This window comes from Nicotiana tabacum, chromosome 3 (assembly GCF_000715075.1).
Source record: "Nicotiana tabacum cultivar K326 chromosome 3, ASM71507v2, whole genome shotgun sequence".
Classification (NCBI taxonomy): Eukaryota; Viridiplantae; Streptophyta; class Magnoliopsida; order Solanales; family Solanaceae; genus Nicotiana; species Nicotiana tabacum.
Genome location: NC_134082.1, coordinates 42718527 through 42733932, shown reverse-complemented (window position 1 = coordinate 42733932; position 15406 = coordinate 42718527). Strand labels below are relative to the sequence as shown.

Genomic DNA, 15406 nt, shown 5'->3' with positions numbered 1-15406 from the left:
GAAGAGGCACTTTAAATTAAAAATTTTCTTTTATTTAAATATTATTAAATACCTAAATAAAACTATTAATTTAGAAGAATATTTTAGTAATTCAACTTTTAACTTTTAAATTTTCCACCTTTATAATTATTAGTTTCTCAATAATGTATGGCGCACGTGTATACCAATTCACGCAGTACACTTGTTAGTTGATATTCATATGGCCATACAAAGATTTAAATAGATAATTATAAATGAAAAAAATATTAAAATATAAGTTAATAATTAGGCATGAAAAGAATAAAATACAATTTTCTATGAGTATTAATCAATATGAAACATCGAATACTAACTTATTTATCGGAATCAAAAGTAATTGAATATCGTCTAAATCTACTGACATAGACCGTCAAAGTTTAATCAGAAGAAACAACAAACACCAAATAGGAATTGGTCAAAATTGTTGCTATGTAAAGTCATGATAATCTCTTTCCACAAGCTTTCCTACAAGAAACATGTGGATATCATTTGTACTCAGAAAAAACTTGAAAAAATCTTGCTGAAAAATGTTTCAAATCATTGACTATTCTGAGCTGCACTTATGGCTTTGAACAACCGAAAACACTCTAAAGAGATGATCATATTGTTATTATCTGAATCAACTTGTCTCTAGCTACCAAAATGAATTCTTTAGCCAATTACATCTTCTTCCTCATCTTGACCTTATTCTGCAGCAGAAAATGTGTCATTAACCTTTCATGTGTAGCTGCAATAACCTCAATGAAGCCTGGTGATGAACTCAATCACTCACAATTACTTGAATCAGAAGGTGGAAAGTTCAACTTAGGATTTTTCTCTATCCCAGAAACGAATGAAAGTTATCTTGGAATATGGTATGCAGGTGATCCACGAGATAAGAAATTATGGGTAGCCAATCGGAATACACCTATATTGAACAACTCAGGATTGCTCACCATAGATTCTACAGGAATATTGAAAATCACCAGTGGAGGGAAGACAGTTGTGAATATTGCCCCTCCTTTATTGACAGGAAGTTTAATAGCTAGACTTGAAGATTCTGGAAATTTTGTGCTTCAGGATGAAACTCGGAATAGTACTTTATGGCAAAGCTTTGATCATCCTACCGATTCTCTTTTGCCTGGCATGAAGCTTGGTTATAACCTTACAACAAAGCAGAACTGGACTTTAACTTCTTGGTTGAATATTTATACTCCGGCCTCGGGGGCTTTTACTCTAAGTTTGGAGTCAGTTCAAGATGCATTTCAGTTGGTTATGTTGAAGTTTGGCAAAATGTCAAAGTCCCACATTGGTTGGGAGTTAAGTTTGGGGGGGATTTTTCCCCTATAAAAGAAGGCCTAATGTTTAGGATTGATATACACCTCTCATTTGCCTTCTCATCTGTTTAAGGCATTTGTATCTTCTCTCTTTAGTATTATTTCACTTGTATTTTTGGAGTGAAATAAAATATTGGTTGTGTCCGAGGAGTAGGCAAAATTAGCCGAACCTCGTAAATTCTGGTGTTCCCTTTATTGTTGCTTTATTGTCTTATTTATTATTTGGTGGCTGTCATAATTTTTGGTATAGTAGTTGTGACTTATTCACACTATATACATTTGGCTTCCGCAACAATTGGTATCAGAGCCAAGGTACTGTCTAAGTATGCTCTGTGGTTGCAGCATAGTCTGATCTTCCACATCAGAAAAGATTTATCTTGGTAACTGAGTCAAGGTTCTGTCTGAGTATGCTCTGTAGTTGCAGCTTAGTCTGATCTTCTACATCAGAAAGGAAATAATCTTGATTTGTGTCGTCAGCTATTAAATAATATTTGTGTCAAATATGGGGGACAATAAACAAGAAGAATCTACATCAAGTGTCAACAATACGTCATCATTGGCATCTTCGCTTATGACAAGAATTGTGTCAAATGCGAAATTTGCGGTAGAAATTTTTGACGGGTCCGGACATTTTGGGATGTGGCAAGGCGAGGTTCTAGATGTCCTTTTTCAACAAGGGCTAGATCTGGCCATTGAAGAAAAGAAACCAGATGTTATTGGAGAAGAAGATTGGAGAATTATCAACCGTGTTGCTTGCGGTACCATTCGATCATACCTTGCTAGAGAGCAGAAATATCCATACACAAAGGAAACTTCTGCAAGTAAATTATGGAAAGCACTGGAGGATAAATTTTTGAAGAAAAACAGTCAAAATAAATTGTACATGAAGAAGAGACTGTTTCACTTCACCTATGTTCCTGGTACCACGATGAATGAACATATCACCAGTTTCAATAAGTTGGTCACAGATTTGCAAAATATGGATACAACTTATGATGATGGTGACTTGGCCTTAATGTTGTTGGCGTCACTTCCTGATGAGTACGAGCACCTTGAAACTACTCTACTCCATGGAAATGACGAAATTTCTCTCAGAGAAGTTTGTTCAGCTTTGTACAGCTATGAACAAAGAAAGCGAGAAAAACAGAAGGGCGGAGAAGGAGAAGCACTGTTTGTGAGGGGTCGTCCTCAAAATCAAACGAGGACAAAGAAGGGAAGATCCAAGTCAAGATCCAGACCCAGTAAAGATGAATGTGCCTTTTGTCGAGAAAAAGGGCACTGGAAGAAAGACTGTCCGAAGTTGAAGAATAAGGCCAAACATAACAATGGAAAGGCTATTATGGATTCAAATGTAGCTGATTGTGATGATTCAGACTTCTCATTAGTTACAACAGAGTCATCAACATCATCAGACATATGGTTGATGGACTCGGCTTGTAGCTATCATATGTGTCCCAACAGGGACTGGTTCATGGAATTTCAAGAAGGAGAATATGGAGTCATCCACACAGCGGATAACAGCCCTCTTACCTCATATGGCATTGGTTCAATACGATTAAGGAACCATGATGGAATGATCAGAACATTGATAGATGTTCGATATGTACCGGATTTGAAGAAGAATCTCATCTCTGTGGGAGCCCTAGAATCAAAAGGGTTCAAAATCATTGTAGAAAATGGAGTGATGAGAGTATGCTCCGGTGCACTAGTGGTAATGAAGGCTAATCGGAAGAATAATAATATGTACCGCTATCGTGGCAGTACAGTTATTGGGACAGCGACAGTAACATCCAGTGACGACAAAGAGGCAGAAGCAACCAAGCTATGGCACATGCGCTTGGGACATGCTGGAGGAAAATCCTTGAAAACTCTATCAGATCAAGGATTGTTAAAAGGAGTAAAGGCTTGCAACTTGGAGTTTTGTGAGCATTGTGTCAAAGGGAAACAGACAAGGGTTAAATTTGGTACAGCGATCCATAATACTAAAGGCATTTTGGATTATGTACACTCTGATGTTTGGGGTCCTTCCAAAACACCTTCATTGGGTGGGAAGCACTATTTTGTAACCTTTGTTGATGATTTTTCTCGAAGAGTGTGGGTGTATACAATGAAAAACAAAGATGAAGTGCTGGGAATTTTTCTCAAATGGAAGATGATGGTGGAGAATCAAACAGGCAGGAGGATCAAGTGTATTCGCACAGACAATGGAGGTGAATACAAAAATGATCATTTCAATAAGGTCTGTGAAAATGATGGCATCGTCCGACACTTCACTGTTAGACATACACCACAACAGAATGGAGTGGCAGAACGTATGAACCGGACCTTGCTGGAGAAGGTACGGTGTATGTTGTCCAATGCTGGCTTGGGCAAAGAATTTTGGGCTGAGGCAATTACATATGCATGTCACCTCATTAATCGTCTACCATCTGCTGCTATTGATGGCAAAACACCATTTGAAAAATGGTACGGAAAACCTGCTGTAGATTATAACTCTTTGCACGTGTTTGGCTCAACTGCATATTATCATGTGACGGAGTCAAAATTGGATCCAAGGGCAAAGAAGGCTATTTTTATGGGAATTACTTCTGGAGTCAAAGGATATCGCTTATGGTGCCCTATGACAAAGAAAGTAATATTCAGCAGAGATGTTACCTTTGATGAATTTGCTATGGTAAATAAGGTAACAGAAGATACCAAACAAAATGAAGGTGCTTCTAAGCAGGTGGAGTTTGAGGGAAAATTTATTTTTCCTACACAAGAAGCAGAGGAGGAAACAAATGAAGATTACCCTCTGGAAGGAGAGCCAGTAGAGGAGATTCCAACTCAGGAATCTCAACAACAACTTGAATCAATAGCAACCAGCAGGCCAAAAAGAACAATAACGAAACCTGTTCGTCTCATAGAGACGGTTGCTTGTGCAACCTCAATTGTAGCTGATGATGTTCCTACTACTTATAAAGACGCTGTCCAAAGTTCAGAAGAAGATAAGTGGAGGATTGCCATGAATGATGAAATACAGTCCCTTCATCAGAATCATACATGGAGATTGGCCAATCTCCCGAAGGGAAAGAAAGCAATTGGGTGCAAATGGGTATTTGCAAAGAAGGAAGGATTTCCTAACCAAGTAGATGTTCGCTACAAAGCAAGATTGGTGGCCAAAGGATATGCTCAAAAGGAGGGAATTGATTACAATGAAGTGTTTTCTCCAGTTGTAAAACATTCCTCCATTAGAATTATGTTGGCTTTGGTAGCACAATTGGATTTGGAACTAGTTCAGATGGATGTAAAAACTGCGTTTTTACATGGAAACTTGGAGGAGGAAATCTACATGACTCAGCCAGAAGGATTCAAAGTTGCTGGAAAAGAAAATATGGTGTGCAAACTTGAAAAATCGTTGTACGGATTGAAACAATCTTCTAGACAATGGTACAAGCGATTTGACGAGTTTATGTTGCGGCAAGGGTACAAGAGAAGCAAATACGATCATTGTGTGTATTTGCACAAGCTTAAAGATGGTTCCTTTGTATATCTTCTCCTATATGTTGATGATATGTTGATAGCTTCCAAGAATTTGGAAGAAATTGATAAGTTGAAGATTCAACTGAAGAAGGAGTTCGAGATGAAGGATTTGGGTGAGGCAAAGAAAATTCTTGGCATGGAGATAATTAGAGATAGACGTTCAAAGAAACTCTGTTTATCTCAAAAGGAATATTTGAAGAGAGTACTTCAACGTTTTGGCATAGATGACAAGACTAAGCCAGTTAGTACTCCACTTGCTTCCCATTTTAAGCTAAGTACTACTATGTCGCCAATGAATGAAGCTGAACGAGAGTATATGTCAAAGGTACCATACGCAAATGCTGTTGGTAGCTTGATGTATGCAATGGTTTGCACAAGGCCTGACATTTCACAAGCTGTTGGAGTTATTAGCAGATATATGCACAATCCAGGGAAGGAGCATTGGCAAGCTGTAAAGTGGATTCTACGGTATATTCATAATATTGTAGATGTCGGGTTAGTTTTTGAGCAGGAAGACAATCAGTTTGTAGTTGGATATTGTGACTCAGATTTTGCGGGTGATATGGACAAACGAAGATCAACTACTGGTTATGTGTTTACTTTTGCAAAGGCACCAGTTAGTTGGAAGTCTACTTTGCAGTCAACAGTTGCTTTGTCTACAACAGAGGCAGAGTACATGGCTATTACAGATGCTGTGAAAGAGGCAATTTGGCTTCAAGGATTGCTAAAGGAGCTTGGTGTTGAACAAAAAGGTATCACAATTTTTTGTAATAGTCAAAGTGCTATTCAATTAGCGAAGAACCAAGTTTATCATGCAAGGACGAAGCACATTGATGTTCGGTATCATTTCGTACGAGAAATCATCGAAGAAGGTGGAGTCACGGTGAAGAAAATTCATACTACAGAGAATCCTGCTGATATGCTGACAAAGGTGGTGACTGCGGTCAAGTTTCAACATTGTTTGGATTTGATCAACATTGTTGAACACTGAAGATTGAAGATGAAGACACAACCAAAATTTGTTATTGAGAGAGAATTGAAAATGTGGAATTTTGCCAAGGTGGAGATTTGTTGAAGTTTGGCAAAATGTCAAAGTCCCACATTGGTTGGGAGTTAAGTTTGGGGGGATTTTTCCCCTATAAAAGAAGGCCTAATGTTTAGGATTGATATACACCTCTCATTTGCCTTCTCATCTGTTTAAGGCATTTGTATCTTCTCTCTTTAGTATTATTTCACTTGTATTTTTGGAGTGAAATAAAATATTGGTTGTGTCCGAGGAGTAGGCAAAATTAGCCGAACCTCGTAAATTCTGGTGTTCCCTTTATTGTTGCTTTATTGTCTTATTTATTATTTGGTGGCTGTCATAATTTTTGGTATAGTAGTTGTGACTTATTCACACTATATACATTTGGCTTCCGCAACAGGTTATACGTCGAAGGGGCGGGGTTTATTGGACTAGTGGCTCTTGGAGAAATCAAGGTTTTCCATTCTTAGCTAATTTGAATGATTCTTTTAACAGATATCACTATAATCCCAGCTTGGTGTCTGAAAAGGATGGCGTGTTCGTCCAATTTGACGCTCCAGAAGGAAGTTTCCCAAGTTTTGAGTTTTCTTCATATGGGGCTATTATTGGCGGTGGTGAAGACAGTCGTATATACGCGCTTTATAATGAATTCTGTTATGGTTATGAAAGTGACGATGGTTGTGTCTCTACTCAGTTGCCTAAGTGCCGAAAGGATGGAGATAAATTTATGGAAAAGAGTGCATACTTTACTGATAGATCTTATTCTAGCTACTATTATGATAATGCAAGCATTAGTCTTGGTGATTGTATGCACAAGTGCTGGGAGGACTGCAATTATGTTGCCTTCGCCACCAGCAGCGCTGAAACAGGCTGCATTATTTGGAGCGGAAATGGAGAGTTTCAAGTCGATGAGAGTGGTAACGCAGTGAAAAAATATGTTCTGGTTTCATCAAAATCATCTAAAAGTAAATCTTTATATCAGTAACACACCTTGTTTATTAACGTATATAGATTGTATAGGTCAAGGGTCAACCATATAACATTCAATAATGCTATGTGTAAGCATGTGATTTTTGCCCTATATGAGAAATACTCCCAGAAAATGCAAAATAAAATAATTTTCCTTGGTGTGCAATTTTGAGTATTTTTGTGATATTTTTGGATAATTATTTGTATTTGCCTATGTTTGCTTATTTATTAAATTAATAAAAAATATAAAAATATGTCGCATTTTGCATGTAGGATTTCATTCTACAATTGTTAGTAATTAAATTAGTTTTACGAAAATTAAAATTACAAAAAATAGGCATCTTTTGCATTTTTAGCATTTAATGTCCAAATGAACAATTTTATGCTTAATTATTACTTAATTGTGCGTTAATTGTTATTGGGAGTTAATTTGCGATTTTATGACTTAATTTAGTTCTTAATAATAATTTAAGTATTTTTATAATTTAGTTTTAGAAAATAAAAGAAGAAAAGATAACTAAAATACAAATAAAAATCGGATTGGGCCACTTCTTCAATTTTCAACCCCAGGCCCAAACATTTGTCCAACCTTCTCCATGACCCAGTCCATCTCCACATGGGTCGACCCGGTCCACCCCATTAACCCAATCCATAACCCAATACCCCTATCTTGCATTTCAAAGACACAAAACAAAAGAAAAAAAAAGAACAAAAAAACCCTAAAAAAGAGACATAAACCATCCGCCCCCATTTTTGGTTTCTTCTTCTCCAAAAACACAAAACACCCCAAGCCATCCATGGCTACCTCCCCTTCCACACAAGCAGCTCCCATGGCTGCCTCCCTATCGACACCAACTCCTGCTCACCTCAAACTCTTCATCTTCTTCGAAACGACCATCGTCGTCTTATTTCCAAGCTGCTCACCATGGCCAGTCGCCATTGTTGCTTACGCAGCTGCTACTGCGCTGCCTTCTGCTTCACCTTCCCCATCCGAACGACCTCCATTACTGCTTCGTCTTCGACTGCGAACAGCTCGAGCAACCAATGCTTGTTTTCGCGAGCTGCTGCCCCACCGAGTCATATGCTCCGAGCTGCTGCTACTTCGCTCCGTTATCCTCCTTCAACGAACAGCTGTTCGTCGTCCATGGCTGCCCTGAACCAACTGTTTCTGCCTTCTGTTTCATCGACCTCGTCCCGGCGCCGCCTGCTGCCTCGTCCAGTCCCCCCCGTTGCTGCGTCTTCACAGAACCATCACTGCTGCCCGCGCCAGTTTCTTCTTCGTAACCAAACACGCCCCAGCTGCTTCACAGGCCATCTTCTTGTGACGGGCGGCCATCTTCTTTGGTCGTCCGTTCGTGGTCGTCTTCGGCGACAAGTTATCTTGGTGCGATACTCGGTTCCGGACAGTTTGTTTTCATCGTCGTTTGTTCTAAGCTTTGGTCGACAAAACAGTCCGTACGTATTTCGTTTCAATCCGGTTGGTAGATTTTGAGTTTTATTTTTACCCGTATTTTGTTTTGATATTTTCGAATCTAAAATCAACAAATGTTTGTTTTGTTTATCGTTTGAATTAATTTTTAGTTTGTTCATGTATTTTGTTAAATTAATTTTCAGATTTCAAATGGAAGTTAATTAGTTGTTTTTCATGTTTATTTCATGTTTGTATTATTGTTTAAGTAAATATTCGTTAGTTTTAATGATTGTTGAATTCAAATTGAAATTTAATCAATTATTTCTTCAATTTGTTTCATGTTGTTATGTGTTTTCCAGAAATTATTAATGTTGTTTGAGTCATGTGAATCCGTCATGTTTTGTTGTTTGAAAAATAGATTTAGTTCATGTTCATATTTGTTTGAAGATCATGTGTAAATCCAGTGATTTAATGTGAGTTTATGTTTGTTTGTGATTTGTTGATTTAATTTGAATCGTGTATTTTGTTGTTTGTATTGTTGTATCCTTGTTCATCCATTGATGGTCTAAATTAACCAGGATTGGTTCCCGATATGGTTGATTGGTCTAAATTAACCAGGATTGGTTCCCGATATGGTTGATTTATTTCCATCAATTTGGAGTTGTGTTGTTCATCGTGTTCATATGATTTGTTGTTGAAGATTGTTGAGAAATTGGTCATATTGACTATATTTTGGTTGAGTTATGATTAATTGAGTGTTTAGAGCTGATGGGGGTAATTTGGTAAATTGCAATCCGTTCAGGGGTAAAATGGTAATTGCAATAAGGTCGGAGGGGTAGTTTGGTAATTGAACATTATTTTTGATTCTTTATGTTAAGCATGGGGGACAAATATAATGGGGTGGAGTTTTTGATGTACTTGTTTAATATAATGGGGGACAAGACAAAACATAATGGGGAGGAATCTTGCACTTGTTTAATGTAGGCATGGGGGACATATTGTAATGGGTTGGGAATATGGTATTTATTTAATGTAGGCATGGGGGACAAAGTTTAAAATAAAGAAAACATTAATAAGTGGGGCAAAGCATGCCATTGAGGGAATAATTTGGGGGTTGGGAATTGAAGATTTGTCTTGCTATATATAGAGTCATTTCTTGACATTAAAAGAGGACTAGACTTAGAGAAAAAAACTTAGACTTGAACAAAAAGAGAGAAAAGTAAGACTTAGAGAGGGAAAGGATTATTATTTGGGAGAATATTTTTGAGAGTAATACTTTCTGAAAATCTGAAGAAGTGTGGTAGAGTTTTGAAGAAGAGAAAGACAACTTGAACTTCTACTTAAATAAATTCTGTTTGTCTTTTCTCGAGTGTTATTCAAAATCAGTAAACTACTGCATCTTGTATCCATCTCTCTTCTGCTTTGACTGTGATTGCACTTTGGTATTGCTGATTTTTTTTCAATCCATTGCTGGGTCATTCTACGGGTTATTACTGGTTTGCGGTGTTGTTGAACCTGCTGTTGTTGTGTTATTATTGCTGCTGACTTCTCCTTCTTTTGTTCTTGTACCGCCATTTCCAGGTACACATTTGTATACTCTCGGATTGAAGAGAAATGAAATATTAATCAGGCTTTGTTTCTGTTGAATCTCTCCTGTTTAGATTTGTGTTTGAATATTAATTTTTCTTTCTTCGTATAAAGATGTAGTTGAATGATTAATGATAATGAGGTTGCATATGTATACTTTCTTCATCTAATAATGTTTGTTTAAATTAATCGGAGAATAATTAATCTGTTTCGATATCATGGTCAATCCCATGTTCTAGTATTATTGAATAACATAATATAAAAAATGAAAACAGTTTTTCTTTGTACAAACTCGGTCGCGATTTTCCATTCGCATTAGCCGTAAACTAATAACTAATAAGTTACGTTTTAGCATGTAATTAATTGAGAGATTTTCTTTATTTTAGAGATGAACTTAATAGAAATATAGTCACTGTAGGTTTATCCTTTTAAATAAAAATGAGACGAGCCTCGACAAACAAAAAATGCACAAGCTGCGGGGCCCTCTAAATGTATAGATTAAAATACTTAGAATTCGGGACAGGCCGTTTAGCGAATTTTACGGCCTTCCCAAAATAACAATACGCTAGTTACTTTAGGCGCACCTTTAATAATTTAACCTTCTTAAACACGGGTGCACATTGATGTGACCCAAATCCAAATCTCAACAGAGTCAAAATGTGTTGACGATCACGGGTGCATTGATTGTGACGTGGTTCGAGATGCATTTTCACGACGTTGCAATTCTATAAAAATAAATGATAATAATAAAAGCGGTTTTAAACTTAATAAAAGCACATAAGTCACAACATGTATTTAATCAGATATTTAGCCATTATAACAATTTAAGCGACCGTGCTAGAACCACGGGATTCGAGGGTGCCTAACACCTTCCCTCGGGTCAACAGAATTCCTTACTTAGAATTTCTGGTTCGCAGACTTCATTTGGAAAAGTCGAAAATTTCCTCGATTTGGGATTCAAGATAAACCGGTGACTTGGGACACCAAAAGCCAAACCTTTCCCAAGTGGAGACTCTGAATCAAATAAATAATCTCATTTCGAATATTGTCACTTAAATTGGAAAAACTCCCTCGCGCATTTATCCTTCGGGGCGGGCGCGCAAAAAGGAGGTGTGACACTATGGGTGCAGGAAAACAAAAAACTTGGACATGGATAGTGATTGTTATCCCTTTGCTTATATCTGGTTTCATCTTCTACATTATAATGAAAAGATGCAAACTACAAGGTAAATCTCCAAAAAGTGATTTAGTAACTAGTATGTTGTTTATCAATTATGTGGATCGTGTATAAATATCTACAAACTTCTCTTGCATGTACAGTTGAGAAAGAAAAGGAGGAAGAGTATATACGTGAGTTGAAAGCGTCAGACAGCTTCAACAACACAAATTTGAGAGAAGAAGATGGAAGGGAAGTGCATAATTTGAAGATATATAGCTTTGGATTCATATTGGCAGCCACAAACAACTTCTCGAGTGAAAACAAGCTCGGAGAGGGTGGTTTTGGACCTGTTTATAAGGTATATTTACACCCATGTTATATGTGCCCAAAAAACTTGCTTAGTACCATCACTGCATAACTGAAATTACCTTTAAAAAAAAATCTCTGACAGGGAAAATTTCCAGAAGGGAGAGAGGTTACAGTCAAGAGACTTTCAAGGACATCAGGTCAAGGGCTTGTGGAGTTCAAGAATGAGCTTGTACTAATTGCCAAAGTTCAGCACACAAATCTAGTTCGAGTTATAGGATGTTGTATTCATGGAGATGAAAAGATGTTGATATATGAGTACATGCGCAACAAGAGCTTGGACTTCTTCCTCTTTGGTTTGTTATTATTCCAAAAAAAAAAAAAAAAAAAAAGACGTAATCATCAAGTAGTTTTCGAAAATTTTGATGAAATGCTTTCTGTCTTTGGCAGATCCGGAAAGAAAGAAGCTAGTGGATTGGCAGAAACGTTTTGACATTATTGAAGGAATTGCTCAAGGATTGCTCTATCTTCACAAATACTCAAGAACGAGAGTGATACATAGGGATCTTAAAGCTAGTAATGTGCTGTTGGATGAAAACATGAATCCCAAGATAGCTGATTTTGGTTTGGCTAGAATTTTCAAACAGAACGAGACGGAGGCAGTGACTCGCAGGGTTGTAGGAACATAGTGAGTTGAACTTGTGTTATTTCTTGATATCAATTCACAAAACATGTAGAATATTCATAGTGATTGAGTAGGAAATTTCTGTCTTTACGCAGTGGTTACATGGCTCCCGAGTTCGCCATGGAAGGCGCATTCTCAATCAAGTCTGATGTCTTCAGTTTTGGAGTCTTAATGCTTGAAATTGTGAGTGGTCATAGAACTACTAGCTTAAAACAACTTGATCGCGCACTCAACTTAATAGGTTATGTAAGTTTTCTTGACACCCTTTTTAAGTTTTAGTATTAAAATTACGAAATTTGAGATAATAGATCATTCTGGATTAGGCATGGGAATTATGGAAGGAAGGGTGTGCATTGGAATTGAAGGATCCAGCTCTTGGAGATGTGTGTGACACTAAACTGTTATTACGAGTTATTCATGTCGGACTATTATGTGTACAAGAAGGTGCAGCAGATAGGCCAACAATGTCTGATATTATCTCAATGCTTGGTAATGAAAGTATGGCAATGCCTCCTGCGAAACAACCAGCATTTTTCACAGGAAGAAATGAAGCTGAATCAAATTCATCTGCAGAACAATGTTCGGTTAATGATTTGTCCATCACTGTCCTTGAAGCAAGATAAGACTTCTGACACATTCGGTTAATGATTGAACACAGTAACTATATAAGAAAAACACGTGTCCTTGTGGTTTGAATCAGTCCTGCATCTATAATCCATCTCATGTTTGTGGTGTTAGGAGGTAAAAATTGGTGAGGGTATCACCAATGCAGTGGGTTCAGTCCTAGTGACTGCATCATACTCAGGTAATAATAGCTGAGATCGCTCTTGCAGGCTGGAAGATAGTTAATGAGCTCGCTCTAGCAGCCTGCTGAAAATTGGCTAACGCTGCTTCTGTGTGTAATCAAAGCCCAGAGAACCAATCTGTGCAGCTGTTGATTTTGTGAGGACTCGCTCTAATCTTAAAGTTACATTAATGGAAAACTACACCGTATAATTTTTCCTAAAATTAATATCATGTAAAATATATATTAAAATATTAATGTATAATATACATATTTTTATTAATAATCAATGTATATTTTTATATATTTAACTAGTGAATATAATTATTTTTTGCCGACCGTCCAAATATATAGGAGCGGGTCAGGGTCGTTGGGTATTTTAAAAGATAAAAGTGGGTTTTATTTAATACAAATAGTACACGTAGCGGGTTAAGAAAATGTCATATGGCGAAGTTAAAGTCAAAAAATTGAGCAAGTTAGTTTTGTTAGATATAGGAGTAAGTTTGAGCCTAAAATTAACGTCAGAGGCATTTGCAGACCAATAGGTTAATGGAGGATATTTTTGAGCCATTTTCAATACATTAGAGTTATGTTGGCCCTTTACCGTTATTTTTATTATTAGAGAAAAGAAAAACTTAGGAGAAAAAAGACAAATGACATTATTGAATCAGGTTATGAAAGATAGAATCATGTCACTTAGTTTGGTCACGATCTCGAGTGTGCTACTGAGCTGGTAAAACGAACTAATTACTCTTTCTTATGTGTTCATATAACTGGTCCAAGTTTGAAATATTGTCGGGATTATAAGGTGAGGAATCGATCCTTTACTCACAAAATGAAAGTTCAGATAATCCATCAAAATTGAGTTACTAATATTTTCCATACGACCCCAAATTATTCTCTAGAGCCCAAATCTCCATTTCTCCTATCAATTGTCCCCCCTATTTGATTCTTCATCTAAGGGGGTTGTTGTGTATCAAGTGTATAGTACGGTCAAAGATTTTATCTTGTTTTATTTTAATTTGATGAATTAACTTTTAGATATAAGGCATTCCTATCATAAAGGGTTGTTCAAAAGGATTTTATGTCCTTCCACCAAATATTTTGCTATTTGACCAATTTGAGATATCAGGAAACAATATTCTAAATTTTCTTCATCCAAAATAAATTCTTACCCTATTTCTATATTCTTTCTAGATTCAAACACTATTCATAAATAATTATCGATCAGCCTCAGCAAATCTCGAAGAAATTAAAACTTGTGTATGTTAATTATAAAAAAATCATATATTATTTATACTATTATATAAAGCACGAAACTCCAATACAAATATTGATATACTTTTTTTATCCTTTATAAGTATATTATATGTTCGATATAGTTATAATACAATTTATTATTAACACTTTATTTTTTATTTTTTATTCATTATTAGGCCTTTTTATTTAATCAAAATTATTTAACATAAGAAAATAATTATCTTTGTTAAAAAGTGACAATTAATTTTTAAAAACTATATTATTTCCTTGTGTGATCATAACATTAGGAACATATTAAATTTTCTTCCAAATTTTTATGTTACTTATTATTTCAAATTTTTAAGTTTTAGCTTTATCTAGTATTTTAGAACTTTAGAACAAACTACTCAAATTTGGATATTTGCTAATAAATATTTTGACAATAAGAACCAAGTAGTATATTATTAATATAAATGACTAATTTGAATGAAACAAATGGCTCGCTTACAGCTTGTTTGGATGGTTGTTACCTATTGTATTGTATCGTATTGTTACTTTCAATATATGTTTGTTTCGATTGTTACTTAAATTTTATTGTATCGTGTCATTAAATATGTCGTTACGTAACGACAAAAAATATCACTTTATGTGACGATGGATTTGGTGCGGTGGCGTTGTTACCTTAAATTTTTTCTCTCATTTTTCCCTTCTTTATTATTATAGACATATTTTATCCTTTACCCTATTTTTTTATATAATAATTTTACTTCGTATCCTGTTTTTTCTTATTAATATTGCAAGTTTATCGTTCATATTTTTGGTACGTGACATCATGAAACAACGGCAAACGATACAATCTACCCAAACATTGAATTCATCAAACAATACAGTATGATACATTATGAAACGACACGTGACAACTATCCAAACAAGTTGTTATAGTACATTATTTTATATAATAATAACAATATTTTGGGATTTTTACCTCTTAGAGGCCTAAATCAGAAGCTTTAGTGGCCTAATTCTTTGTTGTAAATCTTATGGAAAATACTTTGATAACGAAACAAATAGGGAATTCTTCAAAGCTTGAGGCGTGTCAAAGATACTGTCCTTAAGAATATTTCACCCGATTTGGGTGTATCCCCCAGCATTCAACAAGCTCGTCTAGTATAAACTAGGAGCATAAACTAACAAAGATTTATTCAGCTTGATAGAAAATCCAGCAGAAGGAAGAAGAGTATTTTCTGTATACTTAATCTCTACCACATCAGAAAGAATGTATTTCTGGTCCATTTCGGGCCTCTGATGAATGGAATCAAGTGGTTATAATGGGTGATTAATGGTCCAACAGTTACAAATATAGAATAATGACCCATTATTACATGA

The 15406-nt window shown here is 36.0% G+C and overlaps 1 protein-coding gene across 1 annotated transcript; it reads left to right on the top strand.

Moving 5' to 3' along the window:
• Positions 1-277: 277 nt before the first annotated feature.
• Positions 278-12620, top strand: LOC107829631 (G-type lectin S-receptor-like serine/threonine-protein kinase CES101). The gene is made up of 9 exons (XM_075243220.1): positions 278-808; positions 881-1269; positions 6281-6845; positions 10978-11073; positions 11168-11364; positions 11458-11668; positions 11763-12000; positions 12093-12180; positions 12321-12620. The coding sequence occupies exons 1-9, from the start codon at positions 661-663 to the stop codon at positions 12618-12620; spliced, it is 2232 nt and encodes a 743-aa protein (XP_075099321.1). The 5' UTR covers positions 278-660.
• The last annotated feature ends 2786 nt before the right edge of the window (positions 12621-15406 follow it).

Coding starts and splice junctions, on each gene's coding strand:
- LOC107829631 (XM_075243220.1), top strand. CDS start 661: ATGAATTCTTTAGCCAATTACATCTTCTTCCTCATCTTGACCTTATTC. Junction 809..880: donor ACAATTACTTGAATCAGAAG/GTGGAAAGTTCA, acceptor TATGGTATGCAG/GTGATCCACGAGATAAGAAA. Junction 12,181..12,320: donor GAGTCTTAATGCTTGAAATT/GTGAGTGGTCAT, acceptor ATTCTGGATTAG/GCATGGGAATTATGGAAGGA.